At 47.4% G+C, this 17,341-nt stretch overlaps 3 protein-coding genes across 3 annotated transcripts; 2 read left to right on the plus strand and 1 right to left on the minus strand.

Annotated features, from left to right (window-relative positions):
- Positions 1-161: 161 nt before the first annotated feature.
- Positions 162-8,435, plus strand: LOC135817378 (vesicle-associated membrane protein 7-like). Its single transcript, XM_065330553.1, has 8 exons — positions 162-521; positions 2,188-2,245; positions 2,685-2,734; positions 2,964-3,051; positions 3,732-3,822; positions 5,826-5,893; positions 6,554-6,646; positions 7,722-8,435. Exons 1-8 carry the CDS (start codon positions 376-378, stop codon positions 7,782-7,784), a joined length of 657 nt encoding a protein of 218 aa, XP_065186625.1. The 5' UTR covers positions 162-375; the 3' UTR covers positions 7,785-8,435.
- An 890-nt stretch (positions 8,436-9,325) lies between these two features.
- On the plus strand, positions 9,326-11,612 carry LOC135817379 (palmitoyltransferase ZDHHC6-like). Its single transcript, XM_065330554.1, has one exon. It carries the CDS (start codon positions 9,721-9,723, stop codon positions 10,861-10,863), a length of 1,143 nt encoding a protein of 380 aa, XP_065186626.1. The 5' UTR covers positions 9,326-9,720; the 3' UTR covers positions 10,864-11,612.
- An 801-nt stretch (positions 11,613-12,413) lies between these two features.
- On the minus strand, positions 12,414-13,893 carry LOC135817380 (ras-related protein Rab-9A-like). Its single transcript, XM_065330556.1, has one exon. The coding sequence runs from the start codon at positions 13,751-13,753 to the stop codon at positions 13,148-13,150; it is 606 nt and encodes a 201-aa protein (XP_065186628.1). The 5' UTR covers positions 13,754-13,893; the 3' UTR covers positions 12,414-13,147.
- Between the last annotated feature and the right edge of the window lie 3,448 nt (positions 13,894-17,341).

Consider the following 17,341-nt stretch of genomic DNA (forward strand, 5'->3'; position numbering starts at 1 on the left):
TTATGACTGTCTCCTTCCAATTCCGGAATTCCGCCATGATGTCAGTTCTGACTCAGTGACGTAATCGTGTTTCCAACCAAAAAAAACTGTTGGCATGAACCATTGTGAACTGGCGCTGCAGCGCCTCACGGCCGAAGATCCAGTCAGCTTCCTGAACACTGAAGTCAAGTGAAGTCAAGTGAGCTGAGAATGATTGTAACACAGGGCTGAGGTCTAAGTAAGGAGCTACCAATTTCTGTTCCTCAACGAAGTGCTTGTCACGAGAATCCCCCTCCTCGTGTGAACAAAGAACGAAGTACACCCCTCCGCCATCGGTTCAGGACGAAGAGAAATTTTGTTGCAATTTCCTACAGCCATCTCGTTTGCGTTGCTGCAATGACTATCCTCTATGCTGTGGTAGCGAGAAAGACAACAGTCCTCGCCAAATATGCAGGGTGTGCTGGCAACTTCTCTGAAGTAACGGATCAAGTCCTTTCTAACATTCAGCCGGACAGCGCGCGACTGACGTACACGCATGGCAGGTGGGTTGATTGGTGAATGTTCAGTGTGTATCCGTGCACTGGTTTGGGAGAACATCAGAACAATAATTCCTGAATTAGCATTTAAATTGACTGAACACCCCTGCCCGGAGTCAAAACTTAATTATGTGAGTAGCATAATTTACCTAGTGTATGGGGTGATATTCAGCTTAGTAAAAAATTCCAGCAAGATTCTTATACACAGAACAACAATCAAGGCATACACAAGCACATACACAATACCGAAATTCTCAGTGTTTCAAACTCATAATTATTATGAGTTTGAAACACTGAGAATTTCGGATGGACATGCGCCTACAGCTCTTTACCTAACGAAACATTTGCACACCAGAAATGTATCAAGCTAGCTTTCAAGTGGTTTTAGAAGGTCCAGGGCAGTAGGCGTCTGGCCTAAACTTCTCCGTCTGAAATTAATAATTCTATATCGCTTTCTCTTAACTGACAGTCCATGTATGCTAGTGGGTTACCGGGTATTTTGGATTAATGTAATGACTAGACCATTTGCATGTGATACAGCTGTGTCACATTGCTTGCAGTTGCACCGTGGCAGTTAATTTCGTGGAGAATCAGTCATGCGTAATACCGGTGTGGGTGTGAAATTGGCACACGTTGAGCTCCATCACGGCGCAGTGCAGTCATAATGCAGTAGAGGTTATAGGTGTAGTGAATGGCATGATTATGTGTACCTTGTATGTACTATGTAGTGAATGACATCATTGTGTATGCCTTGTTTAGAGTGGCAAACCAGTGCTTCCAATGCTACTCCTACGAAACATCTCGAATGACGATGTAATCGTATAACCTCTCTAGATGCTTTTTGCCCAAGCTAAAGAAGGGCTTCATGCCAGGAAGATTCTCTGCCTCCCTGCGAGTGTGGACAGCAATAAGGGTGCTTCTTGTACCTTTCTCAATGCTGTAGCATGGGGTGTGTACAAGGTGTGTACGGGATCTGTGCTAGGCTGACTAGTGAGTGTGTCCATTTCTCCCGGTGCTCGCCGTTGACGATTCCTTGCGCAATGAATGAGGTCAGCCAGAGTGCATGTGCTGGACGTGGAACTACAGTTGTGGCCAAAGAAATCCGACCCACGAGTCGAAAGCAGCGCCATGGCTCATGCTGCCCCTGCGGCCCTTGAATGGGTTTTCAGACCGTGCATGCCGTAATTAAATTGGAAATGCGGCGCTACTTTTGACTCGCGGGTCGCATGTCTTTGGCCACAGCTGTAATGCATTGGTCTGTACCAGCTACCAGGATATGTACATGTATACCAAGCCTAGCGGTAACCCCAAGATGCACTCCGTCCTACATGTACCAGATACATGTTTGTGCTATGCAGTTTCTACAGGGTGGGTGTGTAGATGATACGAAATGATATCTCTTTTTCTTTCTTTACGGGCTGGTGTATTAGAAGAAGGTAAGTAGCAGCATAATGCATTCAACTGTTGAAAATTCTGCGTAACTTGACTACGCCACCACCACCACCACCGCCGCTGCGCTCTATGGTCATCCACACACACTTCCCACTGGTGTGCTGTCACCACTGACTCCCCAGTACTACTGAGCAATGTTAAAATGTGATTGTTGAAGTTCTCTTCTACTAGTACTTTGCTGTTGGTGTGATTTGCTCCCCTTTTTCTCCCTTGCCTGCAGCTATCTTTTCCACTACGTCCAAGAGGAAGGCCTCATCTATCTGTGCATCACGGACAGCGTAAGTGAATGCTGATGTGTGTCACATGCTAACCATTCTGCTCGGATAGTCCTAGCAGTGAGGTGCTGAACATCCCTGTGATAGGTGTACAGTGCACACGCTGCACTACACAGAGAATTGCTACCGTTTCGCTTTGGGAGTCTTGGTTGCATTCGGTGGCAGTAGATTATCCCGGTGTGTACTTTTCATGTAGGGATATGCTTTTAAACTGCTCCACCCTAAATACGGCAAGGTACAAGCATGCGGGCTGTGTAGTGTATATGCGTGGGCTGTGTAGTGTATATGCGTGGGTTGTGTAGTGTATATGCGTGGGTTGTGTGTCACTATCCACTGAGAGTAGGACAGGCGCAGTGTTACCAACTTACCACACTTGTCTGAAGTAGTCTGTGTGATCACTGATTAAAAGTTTGTTCTCTTTCTGCTTTCTTTTAACTTGCAGGAATTCGAACGTAGCAAAGCCTTCTCGTTTCTGAACGAAATCAAGAAGCGGTAAGGCTTGCTCCTATGCATGGAACTTACGAACATCAACACCGGTATTGCTGCTTATGCAATGTGCACGGCCATACATCAACACCACATTGCTGCTTATGTCACATTCATGGTCATTGATATGAATGGTGTATGGCTTGTAATTGTTTGGTTTTTCGTACCCTAGCCTGTACATATTGGTATCTGGCAATGGGCAGATCAGTATGACTTTCTTCATTGTCTGGTGTAGGTTTGTTCGTCAGTATGGCCCGAGAGCGCAGACGGCTCTTCCGTTTGCAATGAACAGCGAATTCTCAAGAGTGCTTTCCGGTCAAATGGTATGTGACTTTCTTAGTGCAGTTTTCTTTGATGTTGTAAGTTTGCAACTGAAACGTTGATTCTCACCGTGGAGTTCTGCATGTTTTAATTTCATCTTATGATCGTTGTTACCAAGAGTCCGTATCTAAGAATGTGCAACCGTGATCACGGAGACTCCCTCGATTTAGGCTAAGGCCTGTGGAGAATCCATAAATACGAATACGAATCATGGGCCATGTGTGCGGCACACTCCCATCATGACGTAACTTGTCTGCATCACGCCCTGTTACTGTATTTGTGCACTCAAAACGCAGGATCTCTTGTACCAGCCCACCAGTTGTTTCCTTCATTCAAGTCATGACTCCTAGTTATTGGGTGCATGACCTTTGATTCTTCCGAAAGTCAGTTTTAAGCCGCAGGGAAAGTGTGTTTATTTGGATGAAGCTACAGGATGATTGCAATGAAGGCAGCGCACTGTGCAGCTGGCCCAGAGAAACATCACAATTGTACGCTCTTGGTTGTGGATTATTACTGTTATCTGTGTGGTCTTATCACGATTTGTGCATTTGAATTACCATTCTCTTTGTATTTTCCTTTCTCTTCACATCTCTCTCTCTCTCTCTCTCTCTCTCTCTCTCTCTCTCTCTGTCCTTTTTTTTCTCTCTCTCTCATCATGCTGTATTCTATTCCACTTGCATAGCGGCATTACTCATCGGGCAAGGATGTAGATCAGATGAGTCAAGTGCAGGGACAACTAGATGAGCTGAAGGACATTATGGTGAAGAACATCGGTGAGTGGTCTTGAAAAAAACTGTTCACTCGCATCGTTTCTTCCTATTATGGTTATGGACACAGCGAACTAGCTGGGTACTCCCAATGAGCCGTCCAATGCATCTGGCATTATGGACGTTTTGCCAGGTGTGTAACACGTTTGTAACGGTCTGGCTGAGTCGCTGCTGCCTCTAGCTCAGCGTTTGGCTGGAGAGTCCGAGATGTTCGACAAGTTTATCTGGCTCGGTACTCCATTTCCAGTTGGACTTACCTGACTGGAGAGTCTGGGGTCTTGGAAGACTTCATCCCCAGTCGCACTTATAATGAACTTGAGCGTCATTTCACTTCAGCAAACTCCCCAGATCCAGGCAGGTTGGGACCGAGCACTGCCTGTAACTGGGTATTCCCCGAAACGCGGAACACGCGCACTTACTGAATGCAAGTAAACATGATTGTTTTATGCCAATCAATAGTTTTGGCATGGACTCGGATGGAGAGCCAAGGATAAATTTATAGAAAAGAACAGGAACAAGGAACTACAAGTTACGCCATTATGTCCACTAACACTACCTATAGCTATAGCCATATGCTGATAGCCTGTTAGTTGTAGAACGTCAGTACCGTCGGTCAGTGTCATGCAAAGTTATCGCATGAGCTGATTGCTTAGTAGCTGTTGATGGTGTTAGGGGCCGGTCACACTGAGGGGAATTTTGAAAAAAAATCCGTGGTTACCATGGACATTTGCCGCTGTGCGGGAGATCTGAGAGATTTAATCCACTCGATGAAAATCAGCTCGAGGCCTCGCTTTTCCGCCGAAGATTATAATCATCCGCGGCTTCCACTGGATTTCTTTGAGTTTCCTTGTTTTTCATTGCGTTCTGAAGTGGAGCGATACTCTAGAAGCTGTGCTGATGCAGCTCTGGCTCAGGAGCGGGGTTGACAGACAGCCAGAAGCGAATGGTGACAAAAAAAGTAGCTCGTGTGGGTGAGATTATTTTCATTGTGCGTATCCAATGTGACCGTGATGAAAAGCAGAAAAAATTATTCCCGGTTTATAATCTGATGATTGTTCCCTCAAAGTGACCGGCTCCTTAGTGGACATTATAGCGTAACTTGCAGTTCCTTGGTCCTTTTCCTTTTCTGGAGCTGTTTTCTTCTTCTTTGAAATGCCAATTTGTGTGACTGTAGATGGGTCAGAAAGATGCCCGGTAGACGGACGTGCCTGGATTAGGGACGTGCCCGGATTAGGGACGTGCCCGGATTAGGGACGTGCCCGGATCTGGGGAGTTTTACTGTACTTGTGTAGCCTCCTGGCTATATCTAAGCCTAGGTCTAATCTCCCTATTGACACTGATTGCATGTGATTGCCAGCCTTGCTGGTTATCACCTGGGTACATAACCAAGAGTGTGGAACTTGGCGATTCCTTGACGCGTGGTAGAATATGGCATCAGTCTTTGCGGTCGTTTGGCTCACTGCTGCTATCACATTTAGCCACTAGCTAGAGATCAAAATCGCAAACAAAGTTGTTCAGTGCATCTGCAGTGCCGGTAGTCAAGCAAAACCATGATCGGAAGATCCATCTGTCCTGAACCCGAGGAACTGACACCTTTTCTTGCATGACAAGCACGGAAAGACCTACATGCTCGATGACACTTCCTTGAAAAGTGACAGAATGAAAGCAACGCCGCCGTATGTGAGTCGTTTGCAGCTCAGGTTAGGAGTCGCACACTCTTGGTTATGTACCCTTGATATTCCTTAACACCTGGTAGGCCAATACCAGTATTGTTCCCCTGTTGGTGCTTGCCTATTTGTTATTTACGTTGGCCGTTCTTAATATCTTCATTCCTGAACCAGAAAAATACCAAGACTTTGTAAAGGCTGGGGAAGACAGCAAGCGTATCTAAGATGTTTAAGTGCGCGAATCCGGCTAGCAAAGCGAATGCCCTGGGCACAAACTCTCTTGTTGCTTTCTGTATCTGACCTGGGTACACTGCATTTCGCTGTGCTGTGGTTGCCATTTAGATACGGTTGCGTCAAGAGGCGAGCGCCTGGAACTTCTTGTGGATAAAGCCGAAGACCTTAGTCATAGCGTAAGTAGTTTTGTTGTAATGTTGCAAGTTCATACTTTAGTAGTTTTTGGTTGGTTCAACATTCCTATGTGCCTGTTAACTTGGTGAAGTAATATGTAGCATGGAGATAACAACAACAACAACAGCAGCAGCAGCAACAGCAACAGGAACAACAACAACAACAAAATGTCTCTTGGCCACTGGCGATCGTGAGAATAAAGATTTCAAACAACAATAGAGAGGTTCCGCATTACGTAAAGTTGAGCAACTCTACGTTAGTGGGTGGGAAAACCAGTGAAATCGCGAGTTTGCACTGCACTTACGGAAAGTTGTCTACGTACGTAGGGCTCAGATAATGGAGGTGCTCAGTAAGTAGATTGGGGTATAAATCTATGACTATCTCCTTAGGTCGTACCCTGTCGCGTTCGGAGTTGCCAAGGGCAGCTACATGATTCGAAAACTCCGCATGGCGGAACGCGGATCCCCATGCAGTGTACGTAAGGCTTTCAGTAGCTCCACTACGTTTTTTACTAACGTAGTTATGTTGTGCGGAACCTCTCTAATAACCAAAAACAAATGCAGCACCATCAAACGACTGTGCACTGCCGTACCCTGTGATAATGTCAGCTTACTTCAGTACTTGAATCTGTGCGTTATGATCCTACTGTTCTGATTTCTCAGGCAATGTCTTTCAAGAAAACTAGCCGCGGTCTGGCCAGAGCTATGTGCCTAAAGAATGCCAAGATCACCATTATCATTGTAGTCGTTGTGTTGGTAAGCTACAGGAACTGTTACCTGCTTTTGCTGCTGCCATGTCTGTAAATGCATCTGTTTTAGGTCGGCCTGGTGTACAGTTAGGCGCACACACACACACACACACACGCGCGCGCGCGCGCGCGCGCGTGGGGGGGGAGAGAGAGAGAGAGAGATGCTGTAAGCGGCTAGTTTTAGCGACGGCGATATTTTAGCGACTTTAGCGAAAGGAGTGTTTTCGCCAAAGTTTTTCCGCTCCAATCGAAAATTTGCATGTACAGTACAGTACAAGTCATCCTTGTTTTTAAATTCTGAAACTTGGACCGCTATGATATTTCATCGTGAACTGGTCCAGTTTCAGAGAACGCTAAAAACATTCCCTTCTAAAATTAGCTGTTCTACAGTAGAGAGAGGGGGGGGGGGAGAGATTGTCGCTCTGGTCGAGCCATAGCTGTATTTGCGACGCTTCCTGCCTTGGCGTGATAACACACAGCAGGTGCAACGGGTGCAGTGTTAGTTAATGGTGACTGCGGAGGGTCTGAAGACGCTGCTGATGTTGTTGCTGGTGTTGGCGTTGTTTGCTATCACTTGAGCGGCTGAAGGAGTGGTGGCAAGTAATAGTTGAGAACACAACAGGTGGTGATAAGCCTGTATTCTGTTTGTCAGTCAAGCGATAGGAAGACTCGTCCCGTTTAGAGCGGAAAGAGGTGGTCCGCTTGCGGCTTCATACCAGTTGTCAAGTGGTTTGACGCTATTCCGAACACGGTCAAGCCACCTTTTCCGTAGACCATTGGCAGGTGTCTGGCCTAGTGAGGAACCAATCAGTAGAGAGGCCTTCGGAATGTGCTCACTCTCCATCCTCCACGTACATGTATGTCTAAGCCCACAATGGTTGTTCATCCAGTATCAGCTGTCTGATGATTGCCTATGGGCATGAAGCTATTAGTAACAACGAACGATGCTTGGTGCTCTGTGCCGTGTGTATGCCTAAACCCACACACATGCTCACACACACGCGTGCGCGCGCTTGCGTGTGTGCATGTATTCCGATGGTTGGAAACTGAGGTGGGCTGTTTTTTGTGTGCTCGTTTTTCAGATTATTCTCTTCTCTATCATCGTTGCTGGCTGTGGGGGATTTTCATTCAAGAGATGCAAGTAAACGATCCAATACAATCCGCAACTGGAAGATATTTCTATTTGACATGAAACTCTATGTGAAATATTTGCATCGCAAAAATCATCAACATCATTGCTGCATCATCATTGACATTATGTTTTACTTATGACATCATCACCATCATCGTCTTAACGATGATGTCATCATGATACTATTTACTGCTGTGTGCTTCATAAAACTAAGTTACTTGCCCTTGTCAGACTCCGCATCTCTATTTTCAAAGCCTTTGCCGGTCGCTTCCTCTTTGTATAGTTTTTATTGCCATGCTGGCGGCCCGCTTCGATAACTTTGCCCGCGCTTGCTACATTGTATACTGATTGTGTCTGCGATGCTGTTGTTTTGAGTCTGGTATCACCATACCACGGGGTGTCTGCTCACCTTTCACTAAACGGCCCTGTACACACCGCTGTTGAGTGATTATTCAATAGATAGACTGATAGACTGTATATTTTTTTTCTATTCATGTATGGCTTTTAAAATTGGTTGTTTTGCCGTGGCCCTTCTGTTTTTGGCCGCAATGAACGTTACTTGTCCATTGTCCAGTGTTTTGCTTGACAAGCGTCCAATCAGTGCCTGGTGATGATGTCATAGCTGCAATGTCACCATCACGTTGATGTATTGCATTACGATGAAGCACGGGTGTGTGTTCGTACGTGTGTGTGTGTGTGTGTCCGGGTGTGTGTGTATGCGGGAAAAAAAAAAAAAATGAAAAGACCAAAAATAGGGATTCACTGGCCAGAAAATGTCACTCCAAATAGCTGTATGGTGTAGACCAGGCTGAATAGTGACGGTCAATTCTTCAGCCTTGCAAGCTGTTGAATGGTGTAATCCCAGCACAAGTCGCTATGGCTTCTGCCGTAGCATTGCTATCATCGCCTCCGGCGATGGGCGTCAAAAAAAAAAAAAGGTCAAAGGTGTGTATGTGCATGTGTCCACTTGAACTGCTCCAACAACTTCTGTGATCCATAGCCACACTACTCTTGATCCAAGACTAATTATTGACTGTAGCTGGAAGGCGGAGTACATGCCTCTACTCTTGACATCGCGTGCTGTGGACGCGTTCCATGACCATGTTCTCGTTTAGCATGCCAATGGACTCTACCATTGTTTCTATCTCGTACAAGTACATGTACCTGCCAGGCTGGTTTCTACTAGTACAGTACAGTATCAAGACGACAAGAGTACATGAGTACAGTTTCATTCCTGTTTATACATCAGTCATTCTCCAATGTTCGATCATTGTGTGTGTGTCTGCATGGTCTGTGTGTGCCTGTGGCATAGCCAAAGCCAAGGCCTCCACAACATAATTTCCCATTTCGCTAGCAATGGTACATTGTGACGGGAAGTGGGAGTTGTGCTAGGAGCTGAGAGCGAGATATAACAGTGCTATAATGCGCAATGTCATTTGGCCAGCCAGTGCCCGCATGCGTACCAGTACCGTACATGTATATGTACTAGTAGTTGTGCAGGCGCGTATACGGTGTACGGTTGGCACGTGCGCAGATAGAAGCAGGATCTAGGAATCGAAAGTCTGCAACTCTGCATGCAATGACTTCGAGAAAATTATTTTGGAAAAGAAGAAAGTTCTCATCTGACCATTCAGTGATTTGCTATTGGTGGTCACTGGTGCATTGGTAGGTTGTCTACATCTGGTGTCCGGTGTTTGGAGCTCCCGTGGACGGTATTAGAGGTTATAATAGGACAGCCGCGCTCTTGTTTCTGATCATCGCCTTTCAGCTGGATTGCAGGCTGTGATTTTTTGCCACCTCACACAATACTACTAGTCATACATTATTCGCTCTTCCCTGTGGCCCACAAGAATTGGGTGTAATATTGGAGTGGAAATGGTGCTGCTGGTTTCTTCGTGAGTTTTCATCTCCACATCGTATCCTCGGAGCAGTGTATTGTGTTACTCAACATGAAGTTGCCCAAAGTCATTCATTGGGGGCCACTGGTGACGATATTTCTCGTTGGATTCATTTTCTATTGGTCACTTGTGGCACTGTCTATAAACTGGTCATGGAGAACGACCAGCGGTGCCGTACACTATATTCTGTTCCTCAGCAATGTGTTCTTTCTCTGCATCAACTACTTCCATGCCATGCAGCATGGCCCTGGCTTTGTACCCCTCGGCTGGAAGCCGAAGAATGCCAAGGATGAGAAAATGCTGCAGTTCTGTACGGCATGCCAGGGCTTCAAGCCGCCTCGCGCGCATCACTGTCGCAGCTGCGGCCGCTGTGTAATGAAGATGGACCACCATTGCCCGTGGATCAACTCCTGCGTCGGCCATGAGAACCATGCAACATTCACCCGGTTCGTGCTCCATGCTCCACTAGGCTGTGGCTATGCTACGTACCTACAAGGAGCATTCCTCTATAGACTGCTGTTCGCCAGTCGTGTTCCGCGAGAGGCAGTGTTCTTCTTCCAGTCAATGTCCTCGGCATTCATGCTCTTCCTGAGCATTGGCTTTGCGCTCGGTGTGACGTTAAGTGTGACCGTGCTGCTCTTCTACCAGCTGAGGTCCATCATTCGAAATCGCACCATGGTAGAGGACTGGATCCTGGACAAAGCGGAGTACAGACACCGCGAGGAGGGCCTGGAGCCGTTTGTGTACCCGTACGACCTTGGCTGGAAGGGCAACTGCCTTCAAGTGTTTCTGCTGTCGTGGTACGCCAAAGGCGATGGGATTACGTGGACGGTGCGCAAGGGCTGTGACCAGTACACGCTCACTAAGGAGCAGCTGGAGCAGAAGCAGAGGAAGAGGGCACGCAGCATACTATACCGCTGCACCAAGCCGTACAACGGTACCTACTGCCCTGTCCGCTACGGATGCTGCCTGTGCTTGGGATCTCCCAGCTTGTTTGACAGCCGCCTGGCAGTGCGCGAAGGTGACCGTGTGATTGTGTCGCGAATTCAGAAGCGCTGGCTATACGGTGAGATACTGAGCAGTGTGGATGGAAGGAAGACGACACACTCCGAGAATGGTAGCGACGCAGTCACAGTGCGGCGGAAGGGCTGGTTCCCACTGCAATGTGCGGCGCCTCTAGAAAAGGACGACTAGGTTTGTTTTCAATTGCGTCTGCGTTTATTTGGTATCTGCATTTTTGCCATAGCTATGAGGATGTAAAGAAAATGGAACTGCAATGGCCCTGGGCAAGGTGCACTCATACAGAATCGACGCGTCAGCGAAGTATTGTATGTGACATAGTGGTTGCATCAATTAGCTGCATTTCGTCCCGTTGCCGTTGTACGTTTTTTTCTTCGTGGCTGAGGTTTAGTGTACCTAACGAGAGTATTGTTCTTACGGTGTTGGCTCTCTTCCTTGATTTTCAACATACGTCCACCTGCTGCCTTGCGGCATCCGTTCTCGTTCATATCTACACCGTTTTCATCCAGTTGTGTTCTCGTGCGAAAAATGAAGGACAGTATTTTTTTCCAATATTCCGATTTTTAAGACAGTTTTACTGATTTTGACCTGGCTTTTTTATGCCATCCACTCACCTGTGAACAACGCATATATGGCTCATAAAACCGTATTGTGCCTGTGTGCAAAGTACTGTAGGTCTTGTTCTGATGAATTTTTATATAAATACTTCGAAGTAAGATGTTGCTGAGAAAGCATGTTTGAAAAATGGGCACTACACAAAAACTAGGATTTGCAACCAATGCAACTTTAGACTACCGATGGCGATGGCATTTCTTGTTTCTCATACATCAACACATTTGGCTGTCAAGCCAGTGCCTACAATAGGGACTACTGTTTTTGACCGATCTCTAAATTAAACTCTTGGCCGTTCGGTTCCAGTACGATATGGATTGGTGCATTTGTGCATTGTTCACGGAGTCTTGGTCATATCTTGCATCTGGACTGGTGACAACTTTGGTGACCACTTTTGACCGGTTGGTACCAAGCAGCAAAATTCAACGAAAAAATTACTTGGATCCATAGTGGTGCCAACAGTTCTCCCAGCCTCACGCGTATGTTCACCTGCGATGGCGTGGTATGGCCATGGAACTATCCAGGTCAGGGGGCAATGGTTAAACTCGTCATGAACTGAAACTTTGTATGAATAGAAGAGACGCTGGAAAAAGGTTTTTTTTAGTACCACAGTAAAAAAAAAGAAGAAGAAAGAAACTTGATATGACGTGGAGTGGGGTAACTGCATGAAGACTACGTAGGATACAGTATCCCTCTTCTGCCGGTGTATGCGCGCACGTGTGCGTTAGTATGATGTGTGTGTGTGCATGTGTGTCTGTGTACTTGCACACGGTGCTTATGGATTTGAGGTGTTTGAACACCAACGCATGCTTACGGAATTAGTTGATTTGCCGTAGCTGGTATTAAACAGAACCTCTTCGGACAGTTACTAGGCGTCTGCCTGACCTTATCTTGTCCATCATACATGTGAAGAATAATTTGCCCAAGAACATCGGAAGGTATTATAGGGTGGTACGCTCAGCCACCTGTAGTAAAATTGCTCGTGGAGTTACAAAAAACCTCCCATCCAATGTATTCTGGATGGCGATGATGGAAACAAAGCAACATCACCAGTAGCATCCACTCAGTCAAAGCGCCACACCCGAGCCACAATCACAACAAGATCACAACGCTTGACTGATACGTTGCAAACGTCATCGGAAAATGGAATAGAGTGGGAAGTCACAAGAAAGCATGCCAAAGAACGCATGAATAAGCTCACACAACACGAAGGAGACGAATAGAAATACAAGCGTATATACAAGTCAAATATAACAACACAAATAAAGACAAGTGCTACACACAGAATAGCACACCTATAACGGTCGTTGTTGTTTTTAATGCGCTTTGGACATCCGAGAGGCAGCCGTCTGTCCAAGGCAATGAAAGTAGACTAATAAAAGAGGTTACAGTTAGGAAAAATCAAATGCGTTAGAGCACCAGGCCCGTTGTTATTATAAGTATAAAGGTAAGAATGGAGGAAAATACTTGAGCGGAATGTGTGCGTGAGTAAGAGAAGGGGATGGGGAAAGAATGAACCTCTCGGAAATATGATGGTGCAACAGTGCACTATGCGTATGGAGTTAAGAATAACATGCCTATCTATCTGTATGGGTAAAAATCGCTCAAATATGAACATGGCAGCCTGCTAGGCCGTGCATGCAGTTCTGCATCGCAAACCATGCGCGAGAGTGCAGCGGTCGGCAAGAACGACACGTGCCATTGAAGAGCATGGTAAGCCTTTGCGGGGGATTCTTCTAGGTATCAAATACATATCTACAGAATTTGACAGCGTTTCGTGACCAGCAACGATTCCAGCTAAGTGAAGTGTTGCTCTCCTCTTACCGGAATTACACATACGATCCACTTAGCCGCAACATCCACCTTCCTTAGATTTAGATGCCAAGTTGACGCGGTCATCAAACGCAGGGTTCACACCGTTCAGCTCCTGGTTCTTCACGAGCCTGTGCACAGCTGTGATGAATGCCTGATCCACATTGATTGCGTCCTTTGCACTGGTTTCAAAATAGGGATAATTTCCACTGCTTCTGCACCATTGATCTGCATCCTCTTGCGTCACCTCCCGATTGGGCATGTCCACCTTGTTTCCTAGCACCACAAATGGGAAGTTTTCTTGATCTCGTACATCGGCATAATACAGGAACTCCTTTTTCCACATAGCTAAATTTCTGAAGCTCTGCATGTCATCTAAACTGAATGTCAGTAAACAGCAGTCAGCACCACGATAAAATGGTGTTCTCAAACTCTTGAAGCGCTCTTGCCCCGCCGTGTCCCAGATTTGAAGAGTGTAGGGCTTTCCATCCACCTCGATGTCCTTGTTGAGGAACTCCACTCCAATGGTGTGAAACGACTGACTGTCAAACTTGTTATTGACGAATTGGTTCATCAAAGACGACTTCCCGACACCACCATCTCCGAGAAGCACGACTTTCAGCAATGCTGATTTCGCCATAGTACTAGCCAGTTCTCAAAGTCTAACTAGTTCTGGCATAGTCGTAACAACGTCTTCAACCAAATCGACAACAGCTGAAATTCCCTTTTCCTCCTCAGCACCACTCGCACAGTACAGCCACAGCAAAACACAAAAATTCGTAAATCCCAAGCACATGTGTACGTGTATATACGAGACATGCATCAGAAACGGTAGATCTACGAGTCGAGTCTTTTTCGACTTCCAAACAAAGATCGACGACACCCACGTCATATGACCGCTCTGTCGCTATGCAGCGCTGTTTCTCGGTGCGAAGCCAGATACACTCATTGCCGAAGTTGTGTTGCCATGGTGCAAAAATGGCGTTGGATGGCTACGCCTGAGCGCTCGCGCTGTCATCGCAGCCCACGACACGTCTTCCTGCTGTGCTTTCTTGACAAATTATTTTGTTTCGCTTTGTCCTTGTTGCTGGAGGGTTTGATTCTTTGAGATACTGTAGAGCGATTTGGAGTTGGTCAGCCGAGAGTAGTCGTGAGAAATGGAGAAAGAATGTGAGAGAACCTGGACTGCGCATAAGTCGCTCTGTTCCAGCGGAGGCGAGCAGAGGGTTACGATCTCAGTGCCCAGGCACGTCGCTCCTGATTATTTCAAGGGGCTCGATGTGCAAGTGGCGCTCGAAACCAGTGCTGCGCAGAGTGCCCATGTTCCTGCCAGTGTCGCTGCTTCAGCCGGGCTGGCGCTGGCGTCTCCAGTGCAAGCAGTATACCTAGTAGCTGAAACCACTCCTGAACCTGCTGTAAAACCCGCCGCTCAGGGCCAGTGCAAACAGCAGCTGATGCTGCTACTGAAAGGGCCACATATTCACTTCTGTCCAGCTCTGTCCTGCGCGCTCCCACCTCTTGTGGGGATATCATGCGCTTACGCATGCAAGGGCTGCGCCAACTTTGCAAAGACGGTATTCCCTACCAAGGGCGTGTATCCAGACGTGATCTTTACCTTCTCATCTGTGAACATTTCCACTTGAGTACTGCTGGCGAAGGGGTTCCAGACGAGGAGGCAGACAAGCCTGCATTACCAAAGCCAGTAATGGCAGCGTACAAGAAGCTACCAAGCTTTTCACACATAACATCTGGCTGGTCTCTATCTCGCCTAACTAAAATCCCTTTCTTCATTACTGAGGCTGTCAAGCACTATCTGTTAAATTCCCCGGAAAAAGATTATGACAAGGAGAGAGTATCCTTGGCCCCACCCTGTTCATCCTCTACACCAATGATGGCGAGGACCACCTCCCACCAGGTATGGAGCTAGCAGCCTACGCTGACGACACCACTCTCTTCCACTGCCTCACATCAAGAGCTGACATTGACTGTGGCTCCGAGCTCCTCCAGCAGGGCATTGATGCGTTTTCCCGTTGGGGACATAAGTGGAGGATCAAATTTGAGCCCTCCAGGACGCAGGCTATGTCTATAGGCCACCATCGCCAGCCCTGGGAGCTCCCTCGAGCAACATTTGACGGCACACCGGTCAGTGAAGAGAGTCGGCTGAAACTCCTGGGAGTCACCTTTGACGACACCCTGAGCTACTCCTTCCACCTCCGCTCCCTAGCTTCCCGTGCTAACCAGCGGATTGGCTTCCTGAAGCGAGCGTCTCCCATTCTGGACGCCGAGAGCCGCCAACGCGTCTACAACGGCTTTGTGCGACCCACACTCGAGTATTGCCCCTTAGTGTGGATGGGCTCACCCTCGTCCCATCTTAAGAAGCTGGACCAGATCCAGCGAAGGGCCCTCCACATCATCGGAGCAGGTACTTGGCTCCCTAGCCTGGCACTCCGTCGCCTGGTAGCTGCACTTGCCTATACCTACAAGCTCTGCTATCTAGATGCATCCAGCCCTCTGAAGCAGATGCTGCCTAAACCAGCCACTCACCGTGCCCCCGAGACAAGACCTACCCGTCAGTCTCTCCAGCTGCAGGATTCCCATCCATACCAGATGACAACTGGCCTGCCTGCCAACACCCGGAATAGCTGTCTCCAAGGATTCCCTGCTTGCACCGTTGCAACATGGAATGCCCTGCCACCAGACCTGTTCCACCACCCACCCGCCCAGCCTCACATGCAAAGCTTTAAGAAAAAGGTGTACCGTCACCTTCTTGCTCAGGACTGGCTCTCTGCCACTGATGCACTTTGAATCTGCTCGCCAACGCTTTCCCTGTTCTTATTAGTGTTCAACTGCTTACCTTATAACCCTGCTGTCATCATCACCAATATTCTGATTCTCATGCACATATCCCAGAACCTGCTATCCTTCGCAGTCCCCATCACCAAGAGCACTGTGCTCTTCTATCTCCCAGCTCTCTCTCTCTCTCTCTCTCTCTCTCTCTCTCTCTCTCTCTCTCTCTCTCTCTCGCCCTCTCTCTCCCGCCCTCTCTCTCTCTCTCTCTCTCTCTCTTTCTCTCTCTCTCTCTCTCTCTCTCTCTCTCTCTCGCTCGCTCGCTCTCTCTCTCTCTCTCTCTCTCTCTCTCTCTCTCTCTCTCTCTCTCTCTCTCGCTCTCTCTCGCTCCCAGCTCTCTCTCTCTCTCTCTCTCTCTCTCTCTCTCTCTCGCTCTCTCTCCCTCTCTCTCTCTCTCTCTCGCTCTCTCTCGCTCTCTCTCGCTCTCGCTCTCTCTCTCTCTCTCTCTCTCTCTCTCTCTCTCTCTCTCTCTCTCTCTCTCTCTCTCTCTCTCTCTCTCTCTCTCTCTCTCTCTCTCTCTCTCTCTCTCTCTCTCTCTCTTTCTTTCTTCTCTTCTTCTTCCCCCATCTCCCGATAATTATTAGCCCCCGTTTTCTTTCGACGCGTTTGCTGTGCAGTGAAGCCGAGACCCTAGGTCGGCGGAGCACATCAGACCCCGTCACCACGTCCACGATTCATGCCTGCGATGCTGCACCGCTGCTTTGCATGTCATGGTTGGAAGCTGTGGCCTTAGTAAAAAAAAAAAAAAAAAAAAAAAGAGCTTGCAGTGCTACAAGCAACTTCGTGCGTACCAATTATTTGATGAGCACTACCTTCACCATTTGGAGGGAAACCTGTTTGCAGGTGGAACAAACTTTTGTTTCGTCCGTGCGAAATGCTGGCCATCACAAGATACATCAAAGCAAGCCTACACGTGTATCGTCTGCATCAGCAGGGACGATCCAGTGTGCTAAGGTGGATACTGCCAGTGCATTTCCGGATAAAGAGAGTGCTGTTCACATGTCGCGGCTTTGCTGTTTGCGCAGGATGATTTTTGCAGCCATGGCATGCAGAGTTTGTCTGGACCTTCCGTAACAGACATGTTGTATGCATGCACGCTTGTGCTTCTGACTGTTTTTCTAGATCATGGCTTCTCTTCTGATCTTTTCTCGTCATGTCTGTTGACGTTTGTGAATTATATCATCTTGTCCAACATAAACACAGTACACTGTGAACGAAAGCAACATTTCATTCCACCTCACCTCTCAACCCCTCACAAACAACCGAAAACTCGTCATCGATTGCACTGATTTTTTAACGACTTTCTGGATCAATAATCATCATTTTTCTGTCTTCAAACCAGAAATTGGCAGAGATCAAAATGGTCTGTCATCATAGTAAA

This window comes from Sycon ciliatum, chromosome 5, assembly GCF_964019385.1.
Source record: "Sycon ciliatum chromosome 5, ocSycCili1.1, whole genome shotgun sequence".
In the NCBI taxonomy this organism is placed as follows: domain Eukaryota; kingdom Metazoa; phylum Porifera; class Calcarea; order Leucosolenida; family Sycettidae; genus Sycon; species Sycon ciliatum.

Excerpts from the sequence above, each read along its gene's own strand:
- LOC135817379 (XM_065330554.1), top strand. The coding sequence starts at position 9,721 with ATGAAGTTGCCCAAAGTCATTCATTGGGGGCCACTGGTGACGATATTT.
- LOC135817378 (XM_065330553.1), top strand. The coding sequence starts at position 376 with ATGACTATCCTCTATGCTGTGGTAGCGAGAAAGACAACAGTCCTCGCC. Across the intron at positions 522-2,187 it reads CTGACGTACACGCATGGCAG|CTATCTTTTCCACTACGTCC; the intron begins GTGGGTTGATTG and ends CCTTGCCTGCAG. Across the intron at positions 2,735-2,963 it reads CTGAACGAAATCAAGAAGCG|GTTTGTTCGTCAGTATGGCC; the intron begins GTAAGGCTTGCT and ends TGTCTGGTGTAG.
- LOC135817380 (XM_065330556.1), bottom strand. The coding sequence starts at position 13,753 with ATGGCGAAATCAGCATTGCTGAAAGTCGTGCTTCTCGGAGATGGTGGT.